The sequence below is a fragment of the Culex pipiens genome, chromosome 1, assembly GCF_016801865.2.
Source record: "Culex pipiens pallens isolate TS chromosome 1, TS_CPP_V2, whole genome shotgun sequence".
Classification (NCBI taxonomy): domain Eukaryota; kingdom Metazoa; phylum Arthropoda; class Insecta; order Diptera; family Culicidae; genus Culex; species Culex pipiens.
The window spans coordinates 61,531,770-61,557,337 of record NC_068937.1 but is presented as its reverse complement, the minus strand read 5'-3'; the positions used below and the strand labels follow the sequence as shown (position 1 = coordinate 61,557,337).

Genomic DNA, 25,568 nt, shown 5'->3' with positions numbered 1-25,568 from the left:
AGGTGTCTGCTAGGGTGGTTCGATGTTGTGTGGATTAATTGTGAGAATGTTTCAATTTAATAATTATTCTCAGAACTTTTTGGGTCACCAAAAAATCTCCAAAATATAGCCGTTTTTATTTTTTTCTGCAATTTATTTCTTTTGGGAAAAGACGTTTCAACCACTCAAATCCGGTATTCCATTGCTTGTTCAAGTTTGAATTTTCCGGGGTATCCAAATATGAAAGTATCTCCTCCTGGCATGGGTTATCACAATTCGTGGTTTTCGATGCTGAGCAGGGCTGTGGAGTCGGAGTCGGAGCCGGAGTCGGTGAAGTCGGGTCTTTTTGGGAAGAAATAGATGAAACTTGTGTACAGCCATTGTTGTGAGGAAGGCTCCAACCACATAGGTGGATTAAGTTAGTTTTTCACTGCGCTTGCGTTGCCATTTTTTATTTTTTTAGAGATCTATGATCACTAAATAATATCCTGTTAATCAGCTCTAATCCAAGTATTTAGTATCATCATAACTCAAAAAAAAAAACAATATTGGTTTTGTAGTCAGAAATATTTAATTGCTTTTTGACTGCATCCTTTTAACAATATTTATATACCCTGTAAATTCAAATTCAAAAATTAATCCAGTTCTTTGTGAAAAAAATTCACACACAGTGGAGGTTTAAAGTAAATCAATTTTAAAGCTGGAGTCGGAGTCTGAGTGAGTATGAAAACTTGATAAAGTAGTATGAGTGAGTATGAAAACTTGATAAAAACTTACATTTTGACGGAAATGGGCACCACCCGGAATCGCCGAAATCCTTCATAGATGTTCGACGTTTATGGAACTAAGTGAATTTGGGCAATAATATTCATTCCGTCATTTGTCAATTGTCATTTTGACACAGTCGATCTGAATTCAGATTTTACAATATTTTCTTCCACGGACTGTAATATTTTCCATCAATGTTCTTTTTTATTTTGGTCATGTCTGTTACATAATTTTGTCCGGTCAAATCCCGGATTTGGCAATTTTGGTTTATAAATATTTTTTTAGGAACTGGAATATAATTTTTGATCTTAGCTAGTTGGAATGAAATTTCTTTGAATATCTCAGCAGTTACTGCCAGGATAAAGAGAAAGGAAATGGCTAAAGAAAATATAATTCCTGTTTGTTTTGCCGTTCGTTGAAGATTCTATTCCTATTCTTATTTATTGATTTGCGTGGAAGGAACAACCCTAATAGTTTAACTTGTTCCTAAAATTTTGCTGATAATTACTAATTGGTCGGAAAATGCATTCTCAAGATACAGATTTTCAAATATTTTCGTAGCTTCCAAAATTGCAGCAATACGTTTATGAAATTAAAAATGGATCGCGATGGGAAGGATTTTTTCTGTGGAATTAATTATGATTTATTTGGAGTTTCAATTCAGGTAACCAGTAAAACAAAATTTGCTTGTCTCAATGGTTCAAAATTTGTCGTTATTCTCGTGTAATTTTGTGCCGATAGTTATTACCGGCGTCGCGACGTTATTACTATACAGCAATTCCCCACGAAAACAGCACGATCCGAAAAACTTTTTTTGGGGGTTCCTTGGCCAAAATAATTAGACCCGTTTTTTTTGTTTGGCCTGGTCCGAAAAATTGCCATTTTCGTCAATTTTCGCAAAAAACACTTTTTTCAAAAAATCATATCTCCGCGCCATTTGATCCGATTTAAGCTGTCTTAGACGCAAAAGAAAGGTGATTAGTTCAGCTATTTGGAAAAAATAGTAAACAATTTCAAAAATCTAGCTCAACAATTACGGGAGCGAATGACCCATAGGGTTAAAGTTCCCCCAATAAAATCAACAACAACAACAGCTCAACATTTGAAAAGATCGTATGAAATCCTAAAATGATGTTTTGAAGGTCTCGGGACCAAAGAGCCTATGTCTGAAAATATTGTTACCTGATTCCTATAAACATATCAAAAAACGGTTAAGTTATGTTTTCAATTTTCTGAGATATGATTTTTATAAAATAAAAACTGGGGTTTTCGACGCGATTACCTATGCATGTTAGGGTACCAAAATTTTTGTAATTGAAATACGCATCATCAAAAATGGGAGACATCAAATAGCAAAACTTTATCCTGCTATATAAAAAGGTAATAATATCATTGACGAGATGATTGTTTGAGATGTGTTCTAAATTTTGAAATGTTTTGTAATTCAGACAAACCTTCAAAATTTCAAATTATATCACGATATTCCCAAACCAAACTGTGCATCTACTCTACACTGCCCCAGCATAAAACAGGGCCCACCTTAAGCGATTCTCGAGTGGCTGTGGCAATTACGGCGCGCTGCTGACAGGGAAAGAGAATTGCCGGCGATGCTGCCGCGTGTAGACAGACGTCGTTCGTTGTCGTCGCGACGACTCCTACTTTGAGAGATCGTGCGTTGCGTTGGTGGCGAGCGCGTTTTCTTTCTTATCACTTCTGTGGCGCACGAAAACGTCTCGAAAACAAACACTTTTCACGTAGGAAGAAGGTGAATGTAGGGCCGACATATGCTCTCTGGAGGATACATCAATAGGGAAGGGTGGCTAATTGTGTAAATCGACGTTTTGTTACTCTGGCACTTGATTTTTTTTTAAATAAACTTTTATTTTTAAATGAGCTAGTTGCTATAAGACACCCTTTTGTATTTTTCATCAGAAAGACCCACCGTGCACGACGTTCCCCTAAGTCACGCTTCTGTTACTCTCATTGCAACCAGTCTGCCCACATAGTTTGGCCCTAGTTAACGTAACGAGTCAACTTCGCGTGTGAGACTCGGAAGGCAAATAAAGATTCTCTCACACCTTTGGGAAAGCATATGTATGAAGTCTCACAGCTTGATACTTTGAGCCAAAGTTTAGGATTATGCGGGTTGGGTTATTTCAATTGATCCTCGATGCTTCATAAATTACAATCAGTGAGTTCGATAGTTGAGATTAAAACCGATTTGTTCTAATTGAGCAATCGGTGTTGTAATTTATGTCGAAGTTTCCCCCTTTAATTTTGAAAACATTATCCAACGTCAACTTGAAAAGCTCGGCATTTTGTAAGGAATGATTTTGCTTTGATGAATGGTGGCTTTTGGATTCAAAATCAATTTTCCTAGAACCTTGAAAGAGCAAAAATCGTATTGTCACAAAGAAGATATGCCACCAAGCGGGCGTTCTTTGAATGACGAATAAATGACGAGAAAGCGCAGACCATTAAATAATCATCAACGAGACTAACGAGTCCGCGACCGGAAACAGTTGTTTGCACGCGGTCTGATTGAGATCATTCAGTTTGTCTCGAAGATTTGCTTAGCCATTGCACTGTGAATAAGTATACGCGTACGAAGAAGTGTGGCTTACTCACAGGCTGGTGGTCGTGCTCGTCATTGGATGAACAACGCAGTCAAATGTGCAATGGACTTGGTTGGCACTTTGCATCTAGTGGTGTTTGATACGATTTATGAACACAACGAATTAATCAAATGGATTGCCATGCGTTTTCGTGATATTTTTTTGTTAGCTCCGATGTGTTTATGATTTTTTAAGATAACAATAAACAGTTTCAAAAAAATCTCTGTGGCTTAACTTTTCCGACGTTAATACATAACCTAATGATAAAAATATCTTTGTATACCGTAAACTGGGGTCAATCGGGGCGAATTGGGACAGCATTTTTAACCATGTTGGAGCACAATATTTTGATTTTTGTGGTTGGTTTCGGTTAGAACAGACTCAGGCCAACATAATGTGTACGTCCATTTCCAAAAAAAGCTTTAAGTGCTCTAAAAACTGCTGTCCCTATTCAGGCTGTAGTCCCGATTCACCCCAGATTACGGTAATTCTACAATTTATAAACATTTAATGATATATTTCTGAAGAAAGCATTAAATCACTCCCGAAGGTCACCGATAGATAACGGTGGCATTTTCTAATGGCCTCGTCGTCCCAGACCAGTTTGCAGCAGCTTGTTCGCCGGGTGCACTCTGCGTGTTCAACACGAAGCGACGCGCCGGCCGGTACACTGCAACCACAACATCAACAATCATGGACTACTCGATTAGCACTGTAAGACAGCACGATCCAAGCCATAAATTATGCACTCTAGGCAGAATTAATGCATCCATTATATCGATGCAGCGTCAGAGAGTGCCAGCGATTCGTAAAAATGCAATCATTTGCTTAATCTGCATAAACCTCCTACTCTGTGTCGTCTGGGCAGGTCTGAGACCCCGGAGATCGACAATGAGCTTACGGTGCAGTTTCATCCATGATGGTGGGACACGCTGTACGGTCCCTCGGTAACTATACGGCGCGTGATGACAGCGAGCAAATAATCTTAACAAATTGCAAGTGAGGAAATGCATGTATCTCCGCACTCCGATGTGTTCGATGCTGGAAAATATACATCGTTAGTGGGCGTTTTCCAGCGCAACATTGCCGACTAATGGTTTTGATCCACAATTATGGATCAATTATCATTTGCAGAATAATAAATGACTTTGCTCGCCTACTACCACAACCCGGCACTGCACTTTTGCTGGTAGAGAGCCGTTTTTAACGACGATGATGATGGTTTTGCACCGCAGGGAAAATCGACCACGGTGCCGGTTCCATGTTAATGGGCAAACCGCTCGCGCTATTAAATGTAACTCATCGTAAAACGTAGACTAATTGTAACATCTGTTTGCGATGCATTGATTCTCGCAAGCGCATTTTTATAACATTTATTACACATTTGCGGAAAGAATTTTGAAATCTAAACGCAAATAAAAACCCATTCCTGCGGTCCTGCAATGTCTTGTTGTTTTGCATGGCAGTGGAGGATCTATTTCTTGTCCATTGGGTGTTCCGAACAAAGACAGTATGCTGTTCTACCCCGTCGTACCAGCAGTGGGTTCGTTCCGAATAAGCAGCATAAAGGAAACCGCCTCAACCGCGCAGATGATTTATGGCCGAATCCAGGGAGGGGAGGGGCGAACTCGGGTGTCTGTCCCGGGTGTTTTCGAGTCACTTAATTGATTTGGAATTGCCCATGGAGATGTAAAAGTTAATTTAAAAGCGCGCTGTGTTTGGTTGGAAAAGCCAATCAATATGGATTAGGGAGGATGTGAGTTTGCGTGTTGATTCGCGAAACCAGTTTTGCTAAAGTGTGAAAAACGAGCGCTCTTCTTCGCGAAGAATTTAATGGCTTTTGTATGAACTAGTTTCTTTTAGGAGCATCAATTCAATTTCAAGCACAAATTTCAGAAAAATGTCAGCATTTATAATAAACGATCTGCTCATCAACTCTTTTACACGTTTTCGTTGGTGATGATTCACAAATTATTCCAACCTTCTCATCTTCATCCCAGAGCATCACTACAGCTTAAGTGGCGTCAGCTAGCATCGTTCAGGGTCAAAGACATACGATGTGAAGACAAGTTGCTGTTCTACTCTAGCTGCGCTGCCAGTAAAAGTTGGCACTTGTCTTCGAGCCAGATTTTCTTGCACTTTTTGCGCCAGAAATAACATAAAGCATAATAAATTTGGGGAAGCGGCATCCAGAAGGTTATTCAACTTTGTGTGTGTTTTAAACGAACTATGCTTAATGCATGTAGAATAGAGTGTAACAAAAATGACTTTTTGGCGGGCATTCAGGGGTTTGTTCAGGTGGGCATACTGAGCCTAAATCCCAAATATGAGCTTGATTGGACGTAACAGGAGCTGGCGCTCCGCCCTTCAATTTTAAATGGGATTAAACCCGTAAAAAAAGATTTTTTCAAAAATGTCACTTTTTGAGGCATTTTGGCCATCAATGCGTTTACCAAAAACATCACTGGCGTGTAGGCCAGATCCTTGCGCATCTTTTGGTATATATAACATTGAAGTTTGGAGCATCCTGGAGCTCGGTACAGACCTTCAAAGTTTGTCATTTTTTCGAAAAATCGGCCCCGGCAAAAAAGATATGCGTCGCACCTCGCGACGCCCGAGACGCCATTTGATTTTGCTGGGACCGATTTTTCGAAAATATGCCAAACTTTGAAAGTCTGTACCGAGCTCCAGGATGCTCCAAACTTCAATGTTATATATACCAAAAGATGCGCAAGGATCTGGCCTTCACGCCAGTAATGTTTTTGGTAAACGCATTGGTGGCCAAAATGCCTCAAAAAGTGACATTTTTGAAAAAATCTTTTTTTACGGGTTAAATCCCATTTAAAATTGAAGGACGGAGCGCCAGCTCCTGTTACGTCCAATCAAGCTCATATTTGGGATTTAGGCTCAGTATGCCCACCGGAACAAACCCCTGAATGCCCGCCAAAAAGTCATTTTTGTTACATCTTAATGTAGAACATTTGTATAAAAGGCATACAAATTGGCGGTTAAAAAAAAAGAGTTAGAAAAGCGAAACAATTACAACAAAACAAAACAAAAAAAGGCACAATACACCTGTCCAATCATAAGTTTCCAAAAGTTCTAAGTATCGACGAAAATTTTATTTTTGCAAGAAAAAAAGTTTTTGCGGTGCTGTAATTGTTGTAAACGAGCCCAAATGTTCTAAATATGATCATCAATTCAGAAAAAGTTATTTTATATTTTTTTCAGTTCATAAGACTTGAAATTGAAATGTTTAAGTTTTTTGAAAAAATATTGTTTTATCCCTTGATTTTTCGAACCAATTTTAAAGAAGGGGGGCGGGGGGTGGGAGGGCATGAACTTTGAAAAATATTTGCAACAGCCTTACCATCATTTGGAAAATTTCAAATGATGCACTACTGATTTAAAATGAAAAAGTACAAATTAAGGGATGAATATAAAATTACGTTTTCAAAACCTTCATTCCATTTGAATAGTTTTCCAATAACTAAACAACCTTGAAATTTAAAATTATTTAAGTCAAGATCAAATCGTCCGTGACAAAAAAGTGGCACAATGAAACCTCTATGAACGCAACGTTCTAAAATTTCGCTGTAAATATCGCACAGCTGAGGTCGGTTAAACGATGCAATAAAATTTGATAGGGGCAGTGCACCTGTTTTCAACCCGATTTATCTAGCTTGAAAATATTGGCAAAAATAGGAAACCTTCCTCTAGTTTGACTATGCGAGGATGAACTCTCCTAGCAAGCCTGGCGCAACGCACGCGCTTGCTGAGATGTTTACTAACCTCGACATATGTGTTGCCCTGCTCTCGTGAGTGTGTCACAAAATGCAAAATGTAGAGCATTTATGGAGAGTGCCTATTAGCGGATTTATATTTTTAGTGATGATCCGCGTCTTTTTTTTATTTACGCTGAAACAGCGCAGTTTATTTTGAAATTTCACGGTACTGTGCGTTGGTATGCCAATGAAGTAAAGTTTTGAAGGCTAACAAGGACAAACATTTGCCGTTAGATTTGACGGGAGAATGTCACAATAAATTTACAGAGGAAAGTTGTAAGGGAACTTTAAGCAGATTTTATTTTATATTTTTTTTATTTATTCGTTCCCAAATTTAAGAGATGTCGATTTTTATAAAATTTCAATCCTTCTCGCACCTCCAGGAGTTCATAATCAACTGTTCATTTAATTGCTCAACTCGAGAGCATGGATTTAACATTCTTTTGTGGCTTCAGGGGCTGCGTTCCAATGTTGTCGCCACACACCACCCACGACAAACAAGGTTGTTGCCGCGCACTCGGAAAACCAGTATTCTGCGGTTGTGGCGTGTCGGTTATTAAATTTTATGGTGTAGAAAATCAAAACAAACGTGTTTATTCTTATTTTCCTCTCTTTTGAAACGCATCGTACAATGAACTTCACGCCAAGCAACGGCCGTCACTTTTTAGAAGATTTTTGTAATCTTTCTTCGATGGGAAAATGGGGAGATTTTTTTTTTGTTTCTTTAGGATTGTTCTTTTAGACTATAATGAACTTAAACTCTTAATGTAAGTTATCTGTGATAATTTCTCTGTGTTTCATCAATCAAATTAATCGACGAAGTTTACTGAAAAACGATTAAACTTTGGCATGCAAGTTGCTATTATTTTCTATTCTCCCCATCGACATCGAAAACAAATTGCAAACGGTCAGGCCTACGGCATTGCATTAACCGCAGAGACAGTTTGTGAACGAATTGCCTTCCACAGAATCAACAGGGGAAGATGCGTGGACATACCGTCCCAAACGCTCGGAATCAGTTATGATGTGATACATACAGTATGTAAAGAAAGTATTTACACCCCTTGGGCACTATGCACATTTTGTGATGAAACTTGTAAACAATTTAAAGTTTGACAGAAACCTAGTACTACGTTTTGTTCAGAAACTCATGCCAAACATTTTGCTACAAAAAGCTCATGAAAAGATGATTTCTATAAAAAGTTATATAACAAATACTATTACAAAAATCAAAAAAGGTGCAAAAAAAGTTTGTACACCTTTTGAAAAATTAACATAAATAATGTTATTTGGTGACAAATCACCATAAATCTAGTCTACGAACTTTGAATAGGCATCCTTAACTGATTAAAAAAGTAATTTGGATTGAATATAAAGTTTACTAACTACTTAGTACCGTAATCTGGGGTGAATCGGGACTACAGTCTGAATAGGGACAGCAGTTTTTAGAGCACTTTAAGCTTTAAAATTTGAAAATGGATGTACACATTTTGTTGGCCTGAGTCTGTTCTAACCGAAACCAAAAAGAAAAATCCAAATATTGTGCTCCAACATGGTTAAAACTGCTGTCCCAATTCGCCCCATAAGTCCCGATTGACCCCAGTTTACGGTATTGAAGTTTATATGTTCGGCATGAGTTTCTCAACAAAACGTAGTACTAGGTTTCTGTCAAACTTTAAGCTGGTTACATGTTTTATCACAATATGTGCATAGTGCCCAAATACTTTTTTTACATACTGTAATTGTAAACATATGTAAGGTTGAATAATTTTTTCGGTTTTTTCGGAGACCCACCTTCATGTATACTTCAACAATTATTGTTTAAGTATACATGAAAGTGGGTCTCCGAGATTTGAAAAAAATAAAAAAGAGCAGGATGTATATAAGGCAAAACGGCTCATCGCAAAGATGACACCACTTCCGTAGGTGGATTTACCTCCATTTTGTGGTTTACTCTGTTTCTCACTCCATATATCGCGTGTTCCATTGTACAGAATCTAGGGACAGAAAACCCGGAGTCCCAGCCTCTCCTCCTTCACGGTATCCATTCTGCACACTGCTCTTAATAGTAGATACACATTTCTGCACACGTCCGCGCGTTCCAAGTGTTGGATTTCTTTGGACAGCTCACAAGAATATCACACAATGAGCAGAAACATATGCACTCGGGGAAGGGAACGGGTTGCCCCATAACGAGGTTCTGTTGAAAACGGTTGGTTCTGTGAAACAAAAAAAGTCTTTTGACTCTTCAAAACTTAAATTATACTGAAATTTCACATCCCAGTTGTATGCTTTTGAATCAGATTTGAAATTTGAAGAGGTGAAAAACAATATCAGAAAAATAATGATCACTCTAACAAAAAAAAACTCAAATTAATCTTATCAGCAATTTTCTCAAAGTTTCCGGCACACGTTTAAGTTTCCGTTTTCCTGGGGCTATAAAACTAAAATTATCGTAAATAAAACAAATTCCCATCACTAATCATATTCTCGGCCCCACGCTGCTGCTGGAAGTGGGCGCTTCCTGCTGCTTAAGTAGCTCCTCACTACGGCGACGGCTGGCATGGCTTGCTATGCCAGCGCGCGGAATGCGTTTCGTCATTTAATTTTACTTGTGCCACTCGTCGTCGTCTATCGTACGTCGGTTCTTCAAATTGACGAAAACGCTTGTAAAGACCTGGGGTGGTATATTAAAGTGCATCCAGATTAATGTAAACAAACCGGCGTCGTCGTTCGTCAGGCTTGAGCATTGCTTTCTTTACGGAAAATTATGATTAAAGTGGGGTTCTAGCTGCTGAAGCGATTGTTGGAAAAAAGGGTTGCATAGTTCTTATACAGATAGGGCCAAGAACATCGCATGGTCGTCTGTCTGAGTACGGAAGAAGATTAGGCCTAGTTGAGCTATGGCGCTCTCCAGCACTGTTGATGGTTTCCTCCTATAATTTATTTATAGACACATGTTTGATTACAAAACATGCCGGCCGTCGTAACGGAATGCAGTTGCCTGGAATGTACGGCACGTGCTGAATGTCGAACGCGGGAACGCTGTCGCAATTCCAGATTTTTCAACTCCCAGCAGAATTTATGGGGAGGTTGCGCCGGTTTGTGCGCTCGGGATTGGCATTTGGATAGAAAAGAGGCCAAAGTAGTAACACTGATAGTAATATCTACCAATAGACGCTTCAACGTAGCAAGTATCTATTTGGGTTTTTAATTGCGAAATAAATTTGAGAAGTGATGAAAGATTGGCTTCAAAACATAGTTTGGCTTGAAGTTATTGTTCAAGCATTTTGTTTTACTTGCCCAATACATTTTTTATTATATAAACTTGTTTTAGAAGATAAAGGATCACACGGAGAAAAAAGAGTTCCCAAAATCGTGAACAAGCGTTCATGAATTTGGGAACCACGAACAAAGTGTTCAAATGCCATGGTACGTTTTTCAAAAATGTACCATGGAATTTGATCACTTTGTTCGTGGTTCCCAATTTCATGAACGCGTTTCCACGATTTTAGGAACTCTTTTTACTCCGTGCAGTCTTGTATCAAATAAAATACTTATAAAACAAATTTTATCATGGGCCTACGCAGAAAAATATTTTGTAGAATCAGCCTGTACGAGGTTTGAATCAATTTTTTTTTTTTTTTTTTTGAATATAAGCAACAACAAAATTGCGTTGAAACAAACCTTGATTTTCTCAATTCCACAAAAGTCTTTTGTTGTTTTGGAAAAGCCGCCTTGACGTTGAGCGTTGATTTACCAAAGAATCATGATTTTCAAATCAACAAAACGTTTTGTTGATTCAAATATGCCTTATTTTTCTGCGTGCCCAAAAAGGCGCAGCACCGTTAAACCTAAAATATAGCAAAAAAGCTTTTTGCGGACATTTGGGGGCTAGTTCCGGTGTGTGTACTTAGTACAAATCCCAAGCCCACTCACTCAATAGTCCCAAGCCCACCCACTCAATAGTGGGTGGTGCTCCACCTTTGAAGTTTAAATGAGATCCAAAAAAATCTCTTTTATAATATAAATTTTTATTCGATATATTTTAACATGTGCGCAGACCCGTAGCCACTTAATACTTCCGAGGCAGATTTTTCTAATCTAATCTAATCTAATCAGACCCTAGCGCAGCCAATCTTTCGAAGGGATCCTGGAGAGTGCCTAAGGTTAGATGACGCCTAGCACTCTTCTTGTCATTTATTAACATTTGCAGTGCGCCATTGCATTAGAATGCATTGAAACATCACAAGCGTTAAAGCGGCCAGGCCTACTGCGTAAAGCCGTATCGCAGAGATGATTCGTAATTGGGTTGAGTTTGAGCACTGAGTGTTCGAACAACAACACAATTCTGAATCGACAGGGGAGGAAGAAGCGTGGGGACACACCACCATACGCTCCGAGATTTTTTGGTTGTATTCGTTGGGAGCACCATGCTAAGAAGGTTTGGTACTCCGGGACCCTCTGGGATGGGACATTGTATTTCCACGAATGCCCTGGACACTATTTGCCGTGGTTATAGCGCCACAACTCGCTCGATACTTCCGAGGCAGATTTTTGCAAAAAAAAGTCAAACTCTGAGAAAACTCGTTCATAGTATCTTATTTAATTACTTACTCAAGTGCATGATATCACTGAGCTCAACAACACAACTATTTCTGAACGTGCTTGAATCCGAATGACGTTAATAACTCTGCCAGTAACGGAATGCACAAGTCAGTAGTTAATCAGAATGAATGATATCATCAAAAGCTGGATTTTGAATGGGTTTGAAGGTACAGTCTAGACTCGATTATCCGAAGCTTTGTATGGGACTTCGGATAATCGAATCACGCACAAAAAAGCGATTAGCGATAACATTGAACTTAGGAACCTTTTGCTTTATGAAAAAAACTTCGGTAATCAAATGTCTTTCAACCCTAAAACAAAAAAACAATGCCAATAAAAAAAATATGGCATTTAAGCATTCTCATCGCGCCCACGCTATGAATCGTCCATTAAATGTTTAGACAGGTTTGCCACACACAAAATACACACACACAAAGTATCCTTTAAAATGCAATAAATTAACGCGATTCACTAAAGCCACCGTTTGTTTTTGTTATGTCTACAGTTGGTCAGCCATAATCTGCCGTGCCGTTTTTTGCTTCGTACAAATTGTTTGGATATACGATGTTGTGATGTAATATAAACAACACACATGGAACTAAGTCATCATCAATCAGTACAGTGCAGAGCAGTAAGATTTAATATCTGTTGCTGCTCCCGGACGTACAATCATTAGTCAATGGTATTTTCATTGTGAAACTTTCATTTTTTTTTGTCAGCTTTGTTGGTTCTCACAGGAAAAGAACAGTCGCATATGCTCCTTTTAGTTTATAGAAAATATGTTTTGTTAATGACTCAGACTTTTTAAACATTATCTTTATGATTTTGTAGAATATAAACCACAAACGGCGCACCGTGGATGATTTAAAGTCACGACTCAAAATAAATTGATTTAAAATTGAACCTCATAGCAGTAATCCCACCAGCGTCTTCGATCGGTTGCTGAGTGATGAGTCAGGGAAATCTTTCTTCACCGAAATCCAGAACATTATTTGTCATAAACTTATTTCGAGATGCAAAACAACAAGGGGTGCTCTTGTTGTTTGCTGGAAAACCATTCACAACCCAACGCGTCTCGATGTTTTGAGCTGTGATGTAGAAAAACGTGTATTACAACTGTTGCCGTCGTCGGTGGTTTATTTTTGATGGTGAAAAGTTATTATTTCCTTCCAATAGTTGAGTCATCTGGAATTCTCTATCCTGACGCTGAGAATTCTGCGATGTAAAAATGTTTGATTTGTTTCTAATTTTTAAATTAATCAGAACACGTTTTTAACTGACATGGTGGTGTTTAAATTTTAAATTGAATTTATTACTAAAAAAAGAGTTTTTCCTAACTTTTTTTTTTGTGGTTTCGGGAGACTGTTACAAATACATGTGTAATTTAAAACCCAAATACAACTCTACTGTGCCTGGTGACATTGTCATTTTTTGTTCCACATTGTGTCAAATTTAAATGAAGCTAAGCTGCCTGTCCATCAATCTCCTCACTTGCAGTCATGCGCTGTGCTGCGCAATCGATGAAGAATGATGGGGTCCAAGCAAAACCATATGGGTTCATTCCGGGAATAAAAAATCATTAAGATATATATTTATATGGTGGGCATTTTTTTCACGCTAATTAACGCTCGACGTTTTACGGCCACATAATTTCCGCATGACTGGAAACGCAACACACCAAAATTGAAACAGCTGGCTTCGGTTTGAAAGAATGTTTCCAGTTTAAAGGTTTTGCCGAAGAGATTTTAATCTGCTTGTCCAGCAGTGGGTCAATTATCCGCATTTGCTTCTAATTATAAATTGTTCTTGTTCAATTATATTTAATCATTGAAACTTTTTGCTCATTTCATCTCACATTAAACTAAACTAACTAAATCCCAAAAACTCGCTCAACAACTGGATCAAAGAAAGAAAGGTGCAACAAAACCAGCTCGACAATCACCTCGAGTGGCGTCTATAACTAACGCCCTCCTTTCGCGCGCTCCCGTTTCGTCCTCCCAGCCAGAGATAGAGAGAGTAGTGTGGCAGCTATAAGAGGATCAGCAGTGCCAACAACAAATCCAGTAGCTTAGTGTTTGTTTCGAACGCCCCTGGTGCTGCTGCTGTTGACCCAGGCCCATCGTCGTGTGCAATCTTGCGGTGGATAACTGTTATTGAAATGCCTCATTCCTGGCCGGCTTTCAGTCGTTTTGCTGGTGGTGTGCTATCTTTGGACAAGTTTTAGGGTGGATTTTATTGGTGAAATACTTTATGAATTTAGATTATTTTTAATTTTCAGTTGTTTGAATATGATAGTTTCATATTGATTTATACTTAGTTGTTTTGTACAAGCATAGCACAACGGTGACGTTTTCTTGAAGTCTCACGTACAACGATCGCTGGAACGGCAAACTTATACGCGCGGAGAAAAGGCAAACCGAACTAACTTACATTATTTCTTTCCCGCTATATTCGCTATCGCGAAGCGATAGAATTTGTAACGCATTTGCATCTGGAATATGCAAATGTTCTCAATTACTCCAGTATCAAGATGCCTTCTTAGTCGGATAGCATCGCTGAAAAGTGGACTGTGAACGAGCATAATTTTCCAATCAAAATACGTGTTTCGAACTTTGATCGGGGTTTTCGGCACTCCTTCAAACTAAACCTATTTACCAAGTAAGCTTCAATCAATATAAAGCTAGACCACTAACATTAAATTTCTTTCGCCAATAAAGCTGTCAGTTTAGCCCGCACAAAATGATCGTTTAGTTGGTTAGAAGGGGTCAGTCCACCGCCAACACACTTGGTCAGCAGCATAACTCCACCTCGTCCGCCCACCCCCTACTGGTTCACCTTGTTCCATGGGACAGACTATAAGCAGGGCCTAATGGCACCTCAAAATCGTTTTATGCTAACAAGCGTGCAACCCATCCGATTAGATGGACGCAGTACCAGTGCCACACCTTTGTGGCTGATGCATAAAATGATGGTCCGGTCGTGACAAGCGGCGTCCCAAAAAAATAAGGCACGCAACCCAGTTGGGGCACGCACATTAATTCACCGGCAATTACATAATGAGAGGCCAGAGATTGGGTCGGAAAGTAGTTCGAAACGTGGTTTGCGTATGAGAATAGTTTGGCGCTTGTTGAATGCTCAATTGCTATGCTGAACACAAAAATGATTAGTTTTACGGCAAAAAGAAAATTAAAAGTTAAACGTTTAGGATTTTCAAAGCAAATCAGAATGACTCTGCCCTTAGCAGCTTCGGATTTTCGATTTTTTCAAAAACTTCATGAATGTATCGTTGCCGAAGAGTGCGAAAAGATTCGTAATACAGTGCTACATAATTTTCAACATGGTTCCTCAAAACTACAGCTGTTTGTTCGAGCTTTCTAGCACCAGCTTACTTGGTTGCAATTTCTACTAAAAGGATTAATCTTTTTGCACAAAAATGGCTAACACCAAAAAGAACCGATTTTACGGATTACATGCCACACAGAAAAAAAATCATGGTAATATTACATCTGGGAAGTGGTACACCTTTTATGTCAGAAAAAATGTGTAATTCTACACGGAGAAAAAAGAGTTCCCAAAATCGTGAACAATCGTTCATGAAAATGAGAACCACGAACAAAGTGTTCAAATTCCATGGTACGTTTTTCAAAATCATGCATGGGATTTGAACATTTTCATGAACGCTTGTTCACGATTTTGGAAACTCTTTTTTCTCTGTGTACCTCTGAAAATGTGTAATTTTACCACCTTTCTGTTGTAATGTCGCTTTTTCAGTCTAAATAGAGGTAAATTTACATCATAAAAGAGGTAATATTCTACCTTCCAAATTAACACATTTTTTTATTGTGCAATAAAACTTCAATACTATAGAGCGCCAAATCAAGCTCATATTTGGCTTTCAATCTATGTAACCGGGGAGAACGACCCCAGAAAAGCTTGTTACATTCATCCTAGTAGGCATCTCTAGTCCTCAATATTGCTTTAAGAGCGAGTCCACGAACAGGGCATACCCCTTTGTATGGGACGTCGTTTGGACCTCACCAATCTGCCTGAAATTTTCAGGGGTTGTTTATACATATAAAATTAGCATCTGGCCAAAATATGAGCACTCTAGGTCAACGGGAAGTGGGGCAAATCGGGACACAAAGTTTGAAGGTTAAAAAACGTCAAAAATCGTAAAAACGCTGTAACTTGGGCAAAATTCAATTTATTTTCAAAATTTAAAATGCATCTGAAAGGGCAAAAATGCAACAAAATGCAGGGTAGAGCATCCCAATTGGTTGAATCTAAAGGGAGTTATTGGCATTTTAGTGAAAAAATAGCACAATTTTCAAACTCAAATAAAAAAGTGTTCCATCCAGATATCAACTCAGTTTGACCTGTAGCTTGTAGGGGACATCTGGGACTACCATCTTAGACTGAGAACGCTTTGGGTAAGGCAGTTTAACATATTAAATAGACACTTTTACTTTTAGTGATTTTTTTTGGCTGTAAATTTTTGCTCGGGGACCCCTTAGGTCCCATTTTCTGATGATAATTTTATCATATTCGTGTTCCTGAGACAATTTCACAATAGAAACATGCATAAAAATGTTTATTTTCATCCATTTTAACCCTTAAAAAATTAAAGTTAAAAAAATTGAGATGCTGCTTTTTCTGGTGCCATCTAGTATTCTTGGAAACGAACTTGAATTTCAATAAATGTGAATCGAAGATTTATTTTAACTTTCATTTTTTAAAGGGTTAAAATGGATGAAAATAAACATTTTTATGCATGTTTCTATTGTGAAAATAAATTGAATTTTGCCCAAGTTACAGCGTTTTTACGATTTTTGACGTTTTTGAACCTTCAAACTTTGTGTCCCGATTTGCCCCACTTCCCGTTGACCTAGAGTGCTCATATTTTGGCCAGATGCTAATTTTATATGTACAAACAACCCCTGAAAATTTCAGGCAGATTGGTGAGGTCCAAACGACGTCCCATACAAAGGGGTATGCCCTGTTCGTGGACTCGCTCTTAAACTTTTAAATTATTGTTAAGTCGCGTCAAACAGCATACTTTGATCATTGCGTTTATTAACCTAGGGGAAATATGCCCATTTTAATCACTCTATGCCGTTCGACAAATTCCCATCACTTTTGCCGTTTTCCGCTATCAAATCAATATTTTCAGATGTATCAACAATGGAGAGTTGCTTGCTCACTTTTAAGTGAGCTATTTATTACTTTGGAACAGTCAAAAACACTTTATGAAATTCATGATCAAAGTGCTGATAGGCCGATAATAGAAATAGGCTGAAAAAGGGTATGGTCCCCCTACCTCCCTATCTCGATAGTCCCTTCGATAGAAATGTTCAGCCATTTATCAATGACGAAGATTCAAAAGTGATCGTTCAACACACTTTTTCAGATTCCATCGGAGTACCTTTTTTTGAGTACCTAAACAATACCCTCAAGAGTTGGGAGAGTTTCTGTTTTGTTCAGAAACGGCTTTCCCCAAAACTTTTTGCTTTTATAAAAAAAACAGTTTTTTTTAATCTTACTTTTTTCCTTTAGTAGATTTACTCGATTCTTTAAGCACCCGCAAACTCTGGAGACACATGCTGCGGGAGTATCACCTTTGAGGAAAAACTTGGTGGGAAAATTATGCGTCGATCTGTAACGATGGGAAACCATTTCCGGTTTTCGGGGAGAATTGCTCATTAGTAAAAATTTAGTGAATGAAGAGTTTAAACGGCGAGAGCTAAGGGCAGCCTTGCCTTGCGTGACTTACGGGAGAACTATATTTGATAGAGCCTTCGAGTAACTGTCATAATGCGCTAGGAGTGCTGTGCGGCCTCCCAAGAATAATTTTAAATACAAAAAAAGGAAATGTCCCCTACAGGAATTCTAGCTCGTATATTCACGTAGCTCATGGCCGATTCTCGCTTCACAGCAAGGGTGATTTTATCCCAGTCGGTGGGCCGTCCATCGCCGCCACACCACAGACAACCACATCCTGATCTTCATCATCACCATCATGATCATCGCGCGCGATCGAGTAGGTGAGGAAGATCATGGCTGAGCGTTGTCGTTTTTTTTTTGTTTTCACCAGCTTCTTCCACCACGTACGTATACGAGACGAGAGAGCTCACGTCCACCTATGTGTGTGTATGTTTGAGTATTTTTGTATGAACGATTCACCTTGTTTCCGCTGATCTTCGTCTGCGCTGCTTTCATATCTTTCAAGTTCAACAGATTTCTTGCTCGAAAAAGGCTATAAACCGGCTCGAAGGTGTGTGGAGTGGTGGTGTCTTTGTATGCGCAAAGTGGTTTCTGGTTTCCTCGTTGTTTTTTTCTGTTTGTCTGATTCGTATCGTTCACTTTTTGAGCATCTCCGCGGGGGAGAGAAGAGCATCAGGTAGTTGTAAAGGTAAAAATAAAATATGTACAGAGCGTACACTAAATAAGCGACGAACAGCAAAAGAGTGAGAGAGGAAGTTACAGTCTGCCCCAGCATCAGACAGGGCGATCAAAGATTAAATTGTTTTCTATGCATCACGCACGGCGTCCCGGCTTGCATGGATCCAGGTTAGCATTGCCAACGTGCGTACAGCGTAGATATGGCAACAGATGTGCTGAAATTGTGTTAATTCTTCCATTGTTTTGATCATGTCCGAAGCCTACTGGGACCGATTGGTTTCCGATGAGGGTAATTTATCATCTGGCCCGGCCAAGTTTGTCCACTCGATTTCGAAAGCCAGCTGCAATTGAACAATGAACTTAATCCTTAGTTATTTGATTACCATGAAGGGATCGTTTGACCTCTCCCTGGGCAATCGGTACCATTCCCGTAATTCATTGCACTGTCATTAGGGTCTCGATCATGGCGATGCCATGAAATTGGTTGAAGAAAAATAAAACGCAGCAACCACAAATATTTTAAGTCTATGGAACCACCAAGAATTATTTCCAAATTGACTTTCCTAAAAACACCGATCAATCAACTTTTTAGATTCGCCCGCATGATAAATCCGACGGCCACCGCAAGAAAGGTCAAACGCCAAGGTATGAGAGGCAACTTTCGACACACTGTGCAAATATTTACGATTCCCAGGAACTGCTTCACTTCACTCTTCGCAGCAGCAGCAGAGCTGTTTTGTCGTCCTCTAATGGGCACGGCCTGCTGCGTGATGCGATGCGTCCTTTTGTGTGTGTACACGGTTGGTAGCCCAGCAGCTGACCGGACCAAACCCCGGACCAGGAAGTCTGAATGACTTGGGCAAACAGTTTGGTGACCACTATATTATTATTACTATTATCGACAACAGCAGCAGAGATACACCCTCTTTAGTTTGATTTTTATTGGTCAACGAAAAGACTGGTGCTGGACTTGAGATTCGGGGATTTCGTTTGAACACATTTTTCATGAAAATTTTGATAATTTCAACTAAGATTGGTAAATTTATTCAAATTAGTTATTGATTGAAAATTTTAATTTACGTGAATATATCATAATTTCGTTGGTATTTATAAACTCCTAATAAAGATACTCTCTTGTGAGTGCTAATAACAAACTGAGTAGCCAGAGCATCATTAGTTGGTTGAAAAGCGAGATAATCACTGGCTTGGTTTTGATCTTATTCGCTTTCGATAAGAACTCGATTTTTATTTCACGATTAGAATCGAAAATACAGAATTTTGAATAAGACAGCAATAAATCAATAAAGATTTGATTTAAAAAAAAAAAAACTACGCTATATTGGAAAATAATTAATTTCAGTAATATTATTTTTCTGCCGATCTCCAAAAAAAAATAATTTTAAATTTCTCTTCCAACTACGGTAGTCTTGACGGTAGTTCACTTTTTGCTATCTTTTCCGCCAGCCTCGTATCGCTTTTCTATATCACCGGCCCTCCCCGTCATCAGGGTGGATCGCCTTTCGGCTGGGTATTTTTTTTACAAATTGGGCGAAACGTGAGCATTAATTGAGAAGGCCCCATAAAAATAATTAAATGTGAATGAAAAATGAGCATAGGTCAACGAATTTGTTTGCGCTGGCGGCGTGGCGCGTATGTTAACACGTTGCTAAATTTGAAACTTTGTTAGCGTTTTTGGGAACAGCAGTTACGAACAAGAATGCAAATTTTTCGTCTTTTCACAAGTGCTAAAAACCACACTTGTCCAAGCACAAATCAACTGGACGAAGAACACGACAATGCAATGGCAAAAATCTGTATTCACTTGGGTTCGTTTTTGCACCTTCTCATTCGAGATTATTTGTGTTTCTTTTGAAAATGTTGTGTTAGAGGTATGGAAATAATAATATAAATTTTGTTCACTTAGTTTGTACCGAGAGAGCAGGTACCAAACCGTCGAACCATTTGAACGAGGGAGGGAGGTTCAAAATGGTTTAGCAGCAACAAGTGTTCCGAAGGTCACACGTCTATAAATATTTATTGTAGGGCATATAAATATTTTCACATCTCATTTATTGCTGGGCAGTGCCATCGGTAGAAACTGACAAGTTCTATTGACTGTTCTATGTTCCTGGCAGCATTTCAACAAAGCTTGTTCAACTTGTATCAAACTCATAAAAAAATCATTCACAAAAAATTATTGAGCGCCTTGAAAAAAAAAAATTAAAAAAGTGAATCCAGGGTTTTATAAAAGATCTGGCAACCCTACCTGAAGTTATAGACACTTGATTTTTGAGTCATATTTTTGAAAATACTTCTGAGAATGATGAAGGCATCAACCGCGTAAGTGGTTTGGTCTTATGAAAAATAAAATAACATTTCAATGCGTTTTGTAGTATGTCTAAAACATTTTTTTTTACATTTGTCTGACAGGAATGGTAGAGAACCACTGGATTAAGCAACATTGTTTTCAAGTGGTACTTTACGAAACATTGCGAAGGCTTTTTAAACTGGCGCCGTTGATCGCAAAATAAACAAGATTTCTGCGTGTTGAACAGAAGTCTTAAAACCTATTAAGAAACGGATTAGAGAAACACTTGAGACTGTTATTAAACAATGTTATATCAAATATTAATATTTTTCTACTGTTGAGATCCCAGCCAAGTTTTAAAAGATATGCATTTCAAAACCCCAAAATACAAGTCAGTCAAGATCCGTCCACGATGCCAATCACTCAATGTTTAGGAGTTGACATCCGAAGGTTAACGCTACGTCATACTCAGTCAACATTATTCGACATGCTGAGCTACTATGATAGGTGGTTAGTGGATACCGAAAATCTTGTCATGGTCTACTACGATGTCCATATGGTGGGGTATTTGGTCGAGAGCGCCAGCCGCGTTATCGCTTCTTTTAGATAGAGGTGAATTTCTTTTATCATTTCTTATGCGCTGATAGCAAGCCTCAGATTTGGCATTTGCCAAGTAAAATGATGTAATTTGACCAATGGGACAGACACTTACCAGCTATTTTTGTCACCGTTGCGTAGTTTTTCGGTATGGGACGCTACCGAATATCCAAAGTAGGTGTTGGTCGCTCCATACTTGACGATGGGAAGTCGCGTTTCAAAGTTGAAGCACACTACGGCGGAAATGGACAGCACTGCCAGCACCACTGCCACTACTCCGTCCACCATTATTGCTGAACCCCGGCACCCGGTTCTTCACTTTGGTTTTTGCAAGTATGCGCCTCAGCGCAGCACCCAATAATTCAATCGAACGGCTCGCTCTCTTCAGATATCGCTTCAGATTCGCTATTTTTACAACATTTCGACGAGCATCTTCTGGCATTTGCAGCCCCGTGCACACTCACACACACATACAGAGATTGCTATTCACTTGTGGGCGGAAATCAGTAGCACTGAACTCTGGGATGCTTCACCACACCTCTTTGAACGCGAACAAAGAACGAACTATTTATTCTCTAGTGGGAGAAAAACTTGATTCAAAACTTTCTTAGTGGAAGGTAATAAATTTGAGGCACTTGAAATATTTTTCATTTTGAGTCATGAGTTTAAATAGATTATTCTAAAGATTTTTTTCGTTATTTTCGTACCCAAAGAAACAGGAAAACTATTAAATATATGCAACGACATATGGAAACGGCAGGCAATGACATCGAGTACCAAATATTGACAAATCAAACATTTCAAAAAGGGGCGTTTTCAACGCTCTCTATGAAATGTGCAATCAAATTTCCAACAAATGTGTTGTCAAGATAATTTGTTCAAATGGTGCGAAACAACACATTAACATGCCAAACAATGAGAATTACCTCTAAACATGGTTTATGATAAACATAGATTTTAACTCTTAAGTTTCATCACTTTTCACAAAATTTATGTTTTCAACAGCAGCCCAAATTAAAAAAATATAATTTGCGAATTCAAAAACAAAAAAAAATCTCCTAGTTTTGCGTTTCATTTGATAAATGCAAACCTATAAACTCAACCCCCGGTGGTTGGTCACTTTTTCGTTTGACACTTATTTAGTTGCGTACCCCGTTGGTTGATCAGAGACGAACTGTCACTTTTTACACGGCGCTCACGCACCCTATCAAAACAAACGTTTGGTAGTGTGTGTGAACTCCATGTACAAGGGGTGTCAAACTAAAAAGTGACCCGCTCGTTTGACATCAGTTGGAATCAAACCATCGGGGTTTGAGTGTGTTTGAAAACAATACGATTAGCAATGTTATTTAAAACATCAACTAAGATTTGAAGATAAGGTGCAGGTGGAAATGTTTTGCATTTTGAATCATGAAATTATCTAAAGATTTTTCTCATTTTTTGTTAACTTAAAAAATAAAGTTATTGTTTTTAACTACCAAATTCTCTTGTACTACGGATTATTGATGTATCATATTTCTATCTTTTTCGGAAGAATTTGTATTTTTTTTTCTTTACTGATAAACCAAACTAATACAGGAACTATGTAAGCGCCATCGCTCGATAGTGTCGATTGATTGACCGCGCAAGCAATCTGTGAACCCTTCATTCAGGCAGCGATGACTACGCCAGCCGCTGAAAAAAGATTAATGAACGAACACACGGACACTTTTCGACCCGAGACACTTGGAATCGCGTCGCGGCGGGTGCGGCTTAATCGCCATGGCTGCAGCACACTTTTATGAGTGACGTTGTTTGTTGTAAGCTGTTTGCCTGAGTGTGATATGCCAAGTGACTTTTAAACAATTTCCAATACTTTTCTGATGCATATATAAGCGATGAGTCCTGGGGGTCGGAATTCCTTCGCCGGTGTCAGAATGTGTGTCAAGCCCTCTTCAAGTTTCTCCTCTCGCGGACAGACAAAAAAAAATACGCTGGCACTGTTAAGGCAATGTGTGTCACACTATTATCATTCAACCCGGTTTCTCTCTCTTTCTTGGATCTTGGTGGTGACCCACCAACTTGTACCATTATCAGAAGAATGCCTTCATATCGGGAGAATAAAAATTACATAATTCTCTTCTTTACGATAGGCTCCCTCGGCACTTTTTATCAATCGCTTTCATGCACCAATACCAGAACACGCGTACACAGAGCGAAGGTCTTCTTATCGTGTCACCGCTCCACGTGACGAAATACATTAAGTAAGTTAATTCACCGGTTCTTCAAAGTTTAATTAATTCCTGTTTCGAATACAAGAGGCGCATTCCATCTCTGCTCCCCTGTGTACATCCAAGTAGCTCGCGACCAATACTGCTTATGCGCCACGCGCTTGATTGTGGGGAGCCTTCACACGTGTCTGTGTGGTGCGCTGCTAAGCCTACTACGGCGTTTGAACACACTTGATAAAACACTAGCAAACTCCGCGTCTTCAGTAAATTACACACATCCAGAGAGAGAGAGAGAGAGAGACGAACAAAACATAACACTAACAACAGCAACAACAATAAAAAAAAATGTATACCCGTATAAAAACAAAAAAATAGTGTGGGGAGGGCAGGAGGGGGTCGTGGTGGCTCCAAACCAAACGTAATCCTACACGCGCAAAGGACGGAACGCGAGGCGTAACACGACTTTTCGGCTCGGCGTACAACGACTTACTGAATGGAGCAAATCTACGACGACGAACCGTGCCGGCAGCACACTAAACCAAGTGAATGAAGAACGATGAGAGAGAATCGTGGTTTGGTTGATGATTGTGAGCGAGTGGAGGACTCTTTTTTAACTTATTCTCCGGCGCGTATGGGATGATTTTATGTTGCGCCAGACAAACATAAAGCGTTTATGGACGATTAAGTGTTGAGTGTGAAGTTATGCTGTATGGATTGGGATGTTCACTATGTTTTAAGTTTAACTAAAGCTATAATTAATAACACCAACCAACAAAATCTCTGCGCAGGCTCAAATCGAGGGGAAGCATGAAGTTTGGGGTACCCAGCAACACGTGCACATTGAATTTTTCAAAAATAATTAGACAGGGCCGAATGTTTTTTTCTCCAATGTTGGAAAGTTGGTTGGTGTCAATTTTTTGTAGGTCAGTGTAAGATAAGATTAAAAACAAATATCACTTAAGCACTATAATTCGTAAAGTGTTCATGCAACGAGTTTTACAATAATGATTTTTTTTCGACCAAAAATAATGTCAGGTTTATCAGCAAACGTTGTATTCGGAAATTCTAAAGAAAACGCCGCTATATTTGTACATATTCTGAAAGTACATTAAATTGTCTATAAGAATAAACTTTGGGATTAGGATTTGACATTTTGATTTGTGTTCTACGAAGGATATAGTCCAGACTCGATTATCCGAAGGCGTTGGCAAAATTTCAATCACGAAAAAACAAGTTCGTTGTCTTATTTTTTATTGCTGAGCCTAAGTATGACCCCACATCGACCCTAAACTGCCCCTTATGACCCCACATCGACCCTAAACTGCCCCTTATCGCATAAATGTCTTATATACATTACATCGCTTTTGAGTTATGTATGTATAAGGCTAGTGATTTTTCACGGCTCAAAAATTGAAATTTCACGGCATGTCCATTTCAAAACATTGGAATTTTACGGCAATTTCGCGGTACTCGAAAATCTGCTTGATATAAATGCTAAAATATGTTATTCTGGTACTATGTATGAGTCCAATTTGCTCCAGTTCAACATCTGAATGACTTAAAAAATTAAACATCAAAATAATTTAATAAAGTCTCTCCTAACGAAACCCGCGTAGACGGTAATAACAAAATTCATGCCACTTCAATAACAAATACTGTTAAAATAACAGAAAGTGTTATGGAATCTTCTTGAAAAATCCATTTTTGCATAAGGGTTTGATAACAGTTTATGTTATCATGACAAAATTTATTATTGGTCTGATATTGGTTGAAAGCCAAAACACTTGGGAATAACATTTTTTGTTATGGAAGAATACCGCCAACTGTTATTGGGATGATCAGATTAGTTGTTAAAATAACAAAAAATAATAATAAAGATTTGTTCGAAGAACAACTCAAAATGTTATTAGTCTGTTATTACAATAACATTCCAATAAGAAAAAAATCATAACGACGAATAACAAATCTTGTTATAAATAACATAAATTGTTGTTGGCCCAGTATTTTCAAATATCAAAAAATGTTATTCTCAAGTTATTTCCGTCTGCTCGGGAAACTATTCTTAATTCACCAAAAGTAGAATTAGAATATTTGATTGTTTTCAATTGGTTTGGGCAAACCTCCATTTTTGACAGTTTTCACACGATTTGGTAAGGGACCATCCATAAACTACGTGAAAAACAGTGTGGAAATCTCGACTCCCCCCCCCCCCCCCTAGAGACCCTAAATAGAGAGACTGGTCTAAATTTTCTAAATCGATCTGGCAACGTATGTTTTGAGCTTGGCAACACTGATAAGT

At 38.7% G+C, this 25,568-nt stretch overlaps 1 protein-coding gene across 5 annotated transcripts in view; it reads right to left on the bottom strand.

Moving 5' to 3' along the window:
* LOC120419867 (integrin alpha-PS1-like) overlaps positions 1-23,778 on the bottom strand; it is a 34,496-nt gene extending 10,718 nt beyond the window's left edge. For 4 of the 5 annotated variants that reach the window (XM_039582718.2, XM_039582720.2, XM_039582721.2 and 1 more), the window contains exons 1-2: positions 23,623-23,778; positions 21,175-21,634 (exon numbers count right to left, since the gene is read on the bottom strand). In XM_039582718.2, coding sequence (XP_039438652.1) covers positions 21,175-21,347 — 173 coding nt within the window. In that variant the 5' untranslated portion in view covers positions 21,348-21,634; positions 23,623-23,778. Of the gene's footprint in view, positions 1-21,174; positions 21,650-23,622 lie in introns of all 5 variants that reach the window. The other variant, XM_039582719.2, reaches the window with a different exon arrangement.
* Positions 23,779-25,568: the final 1,790 nt, after the last annotated feature.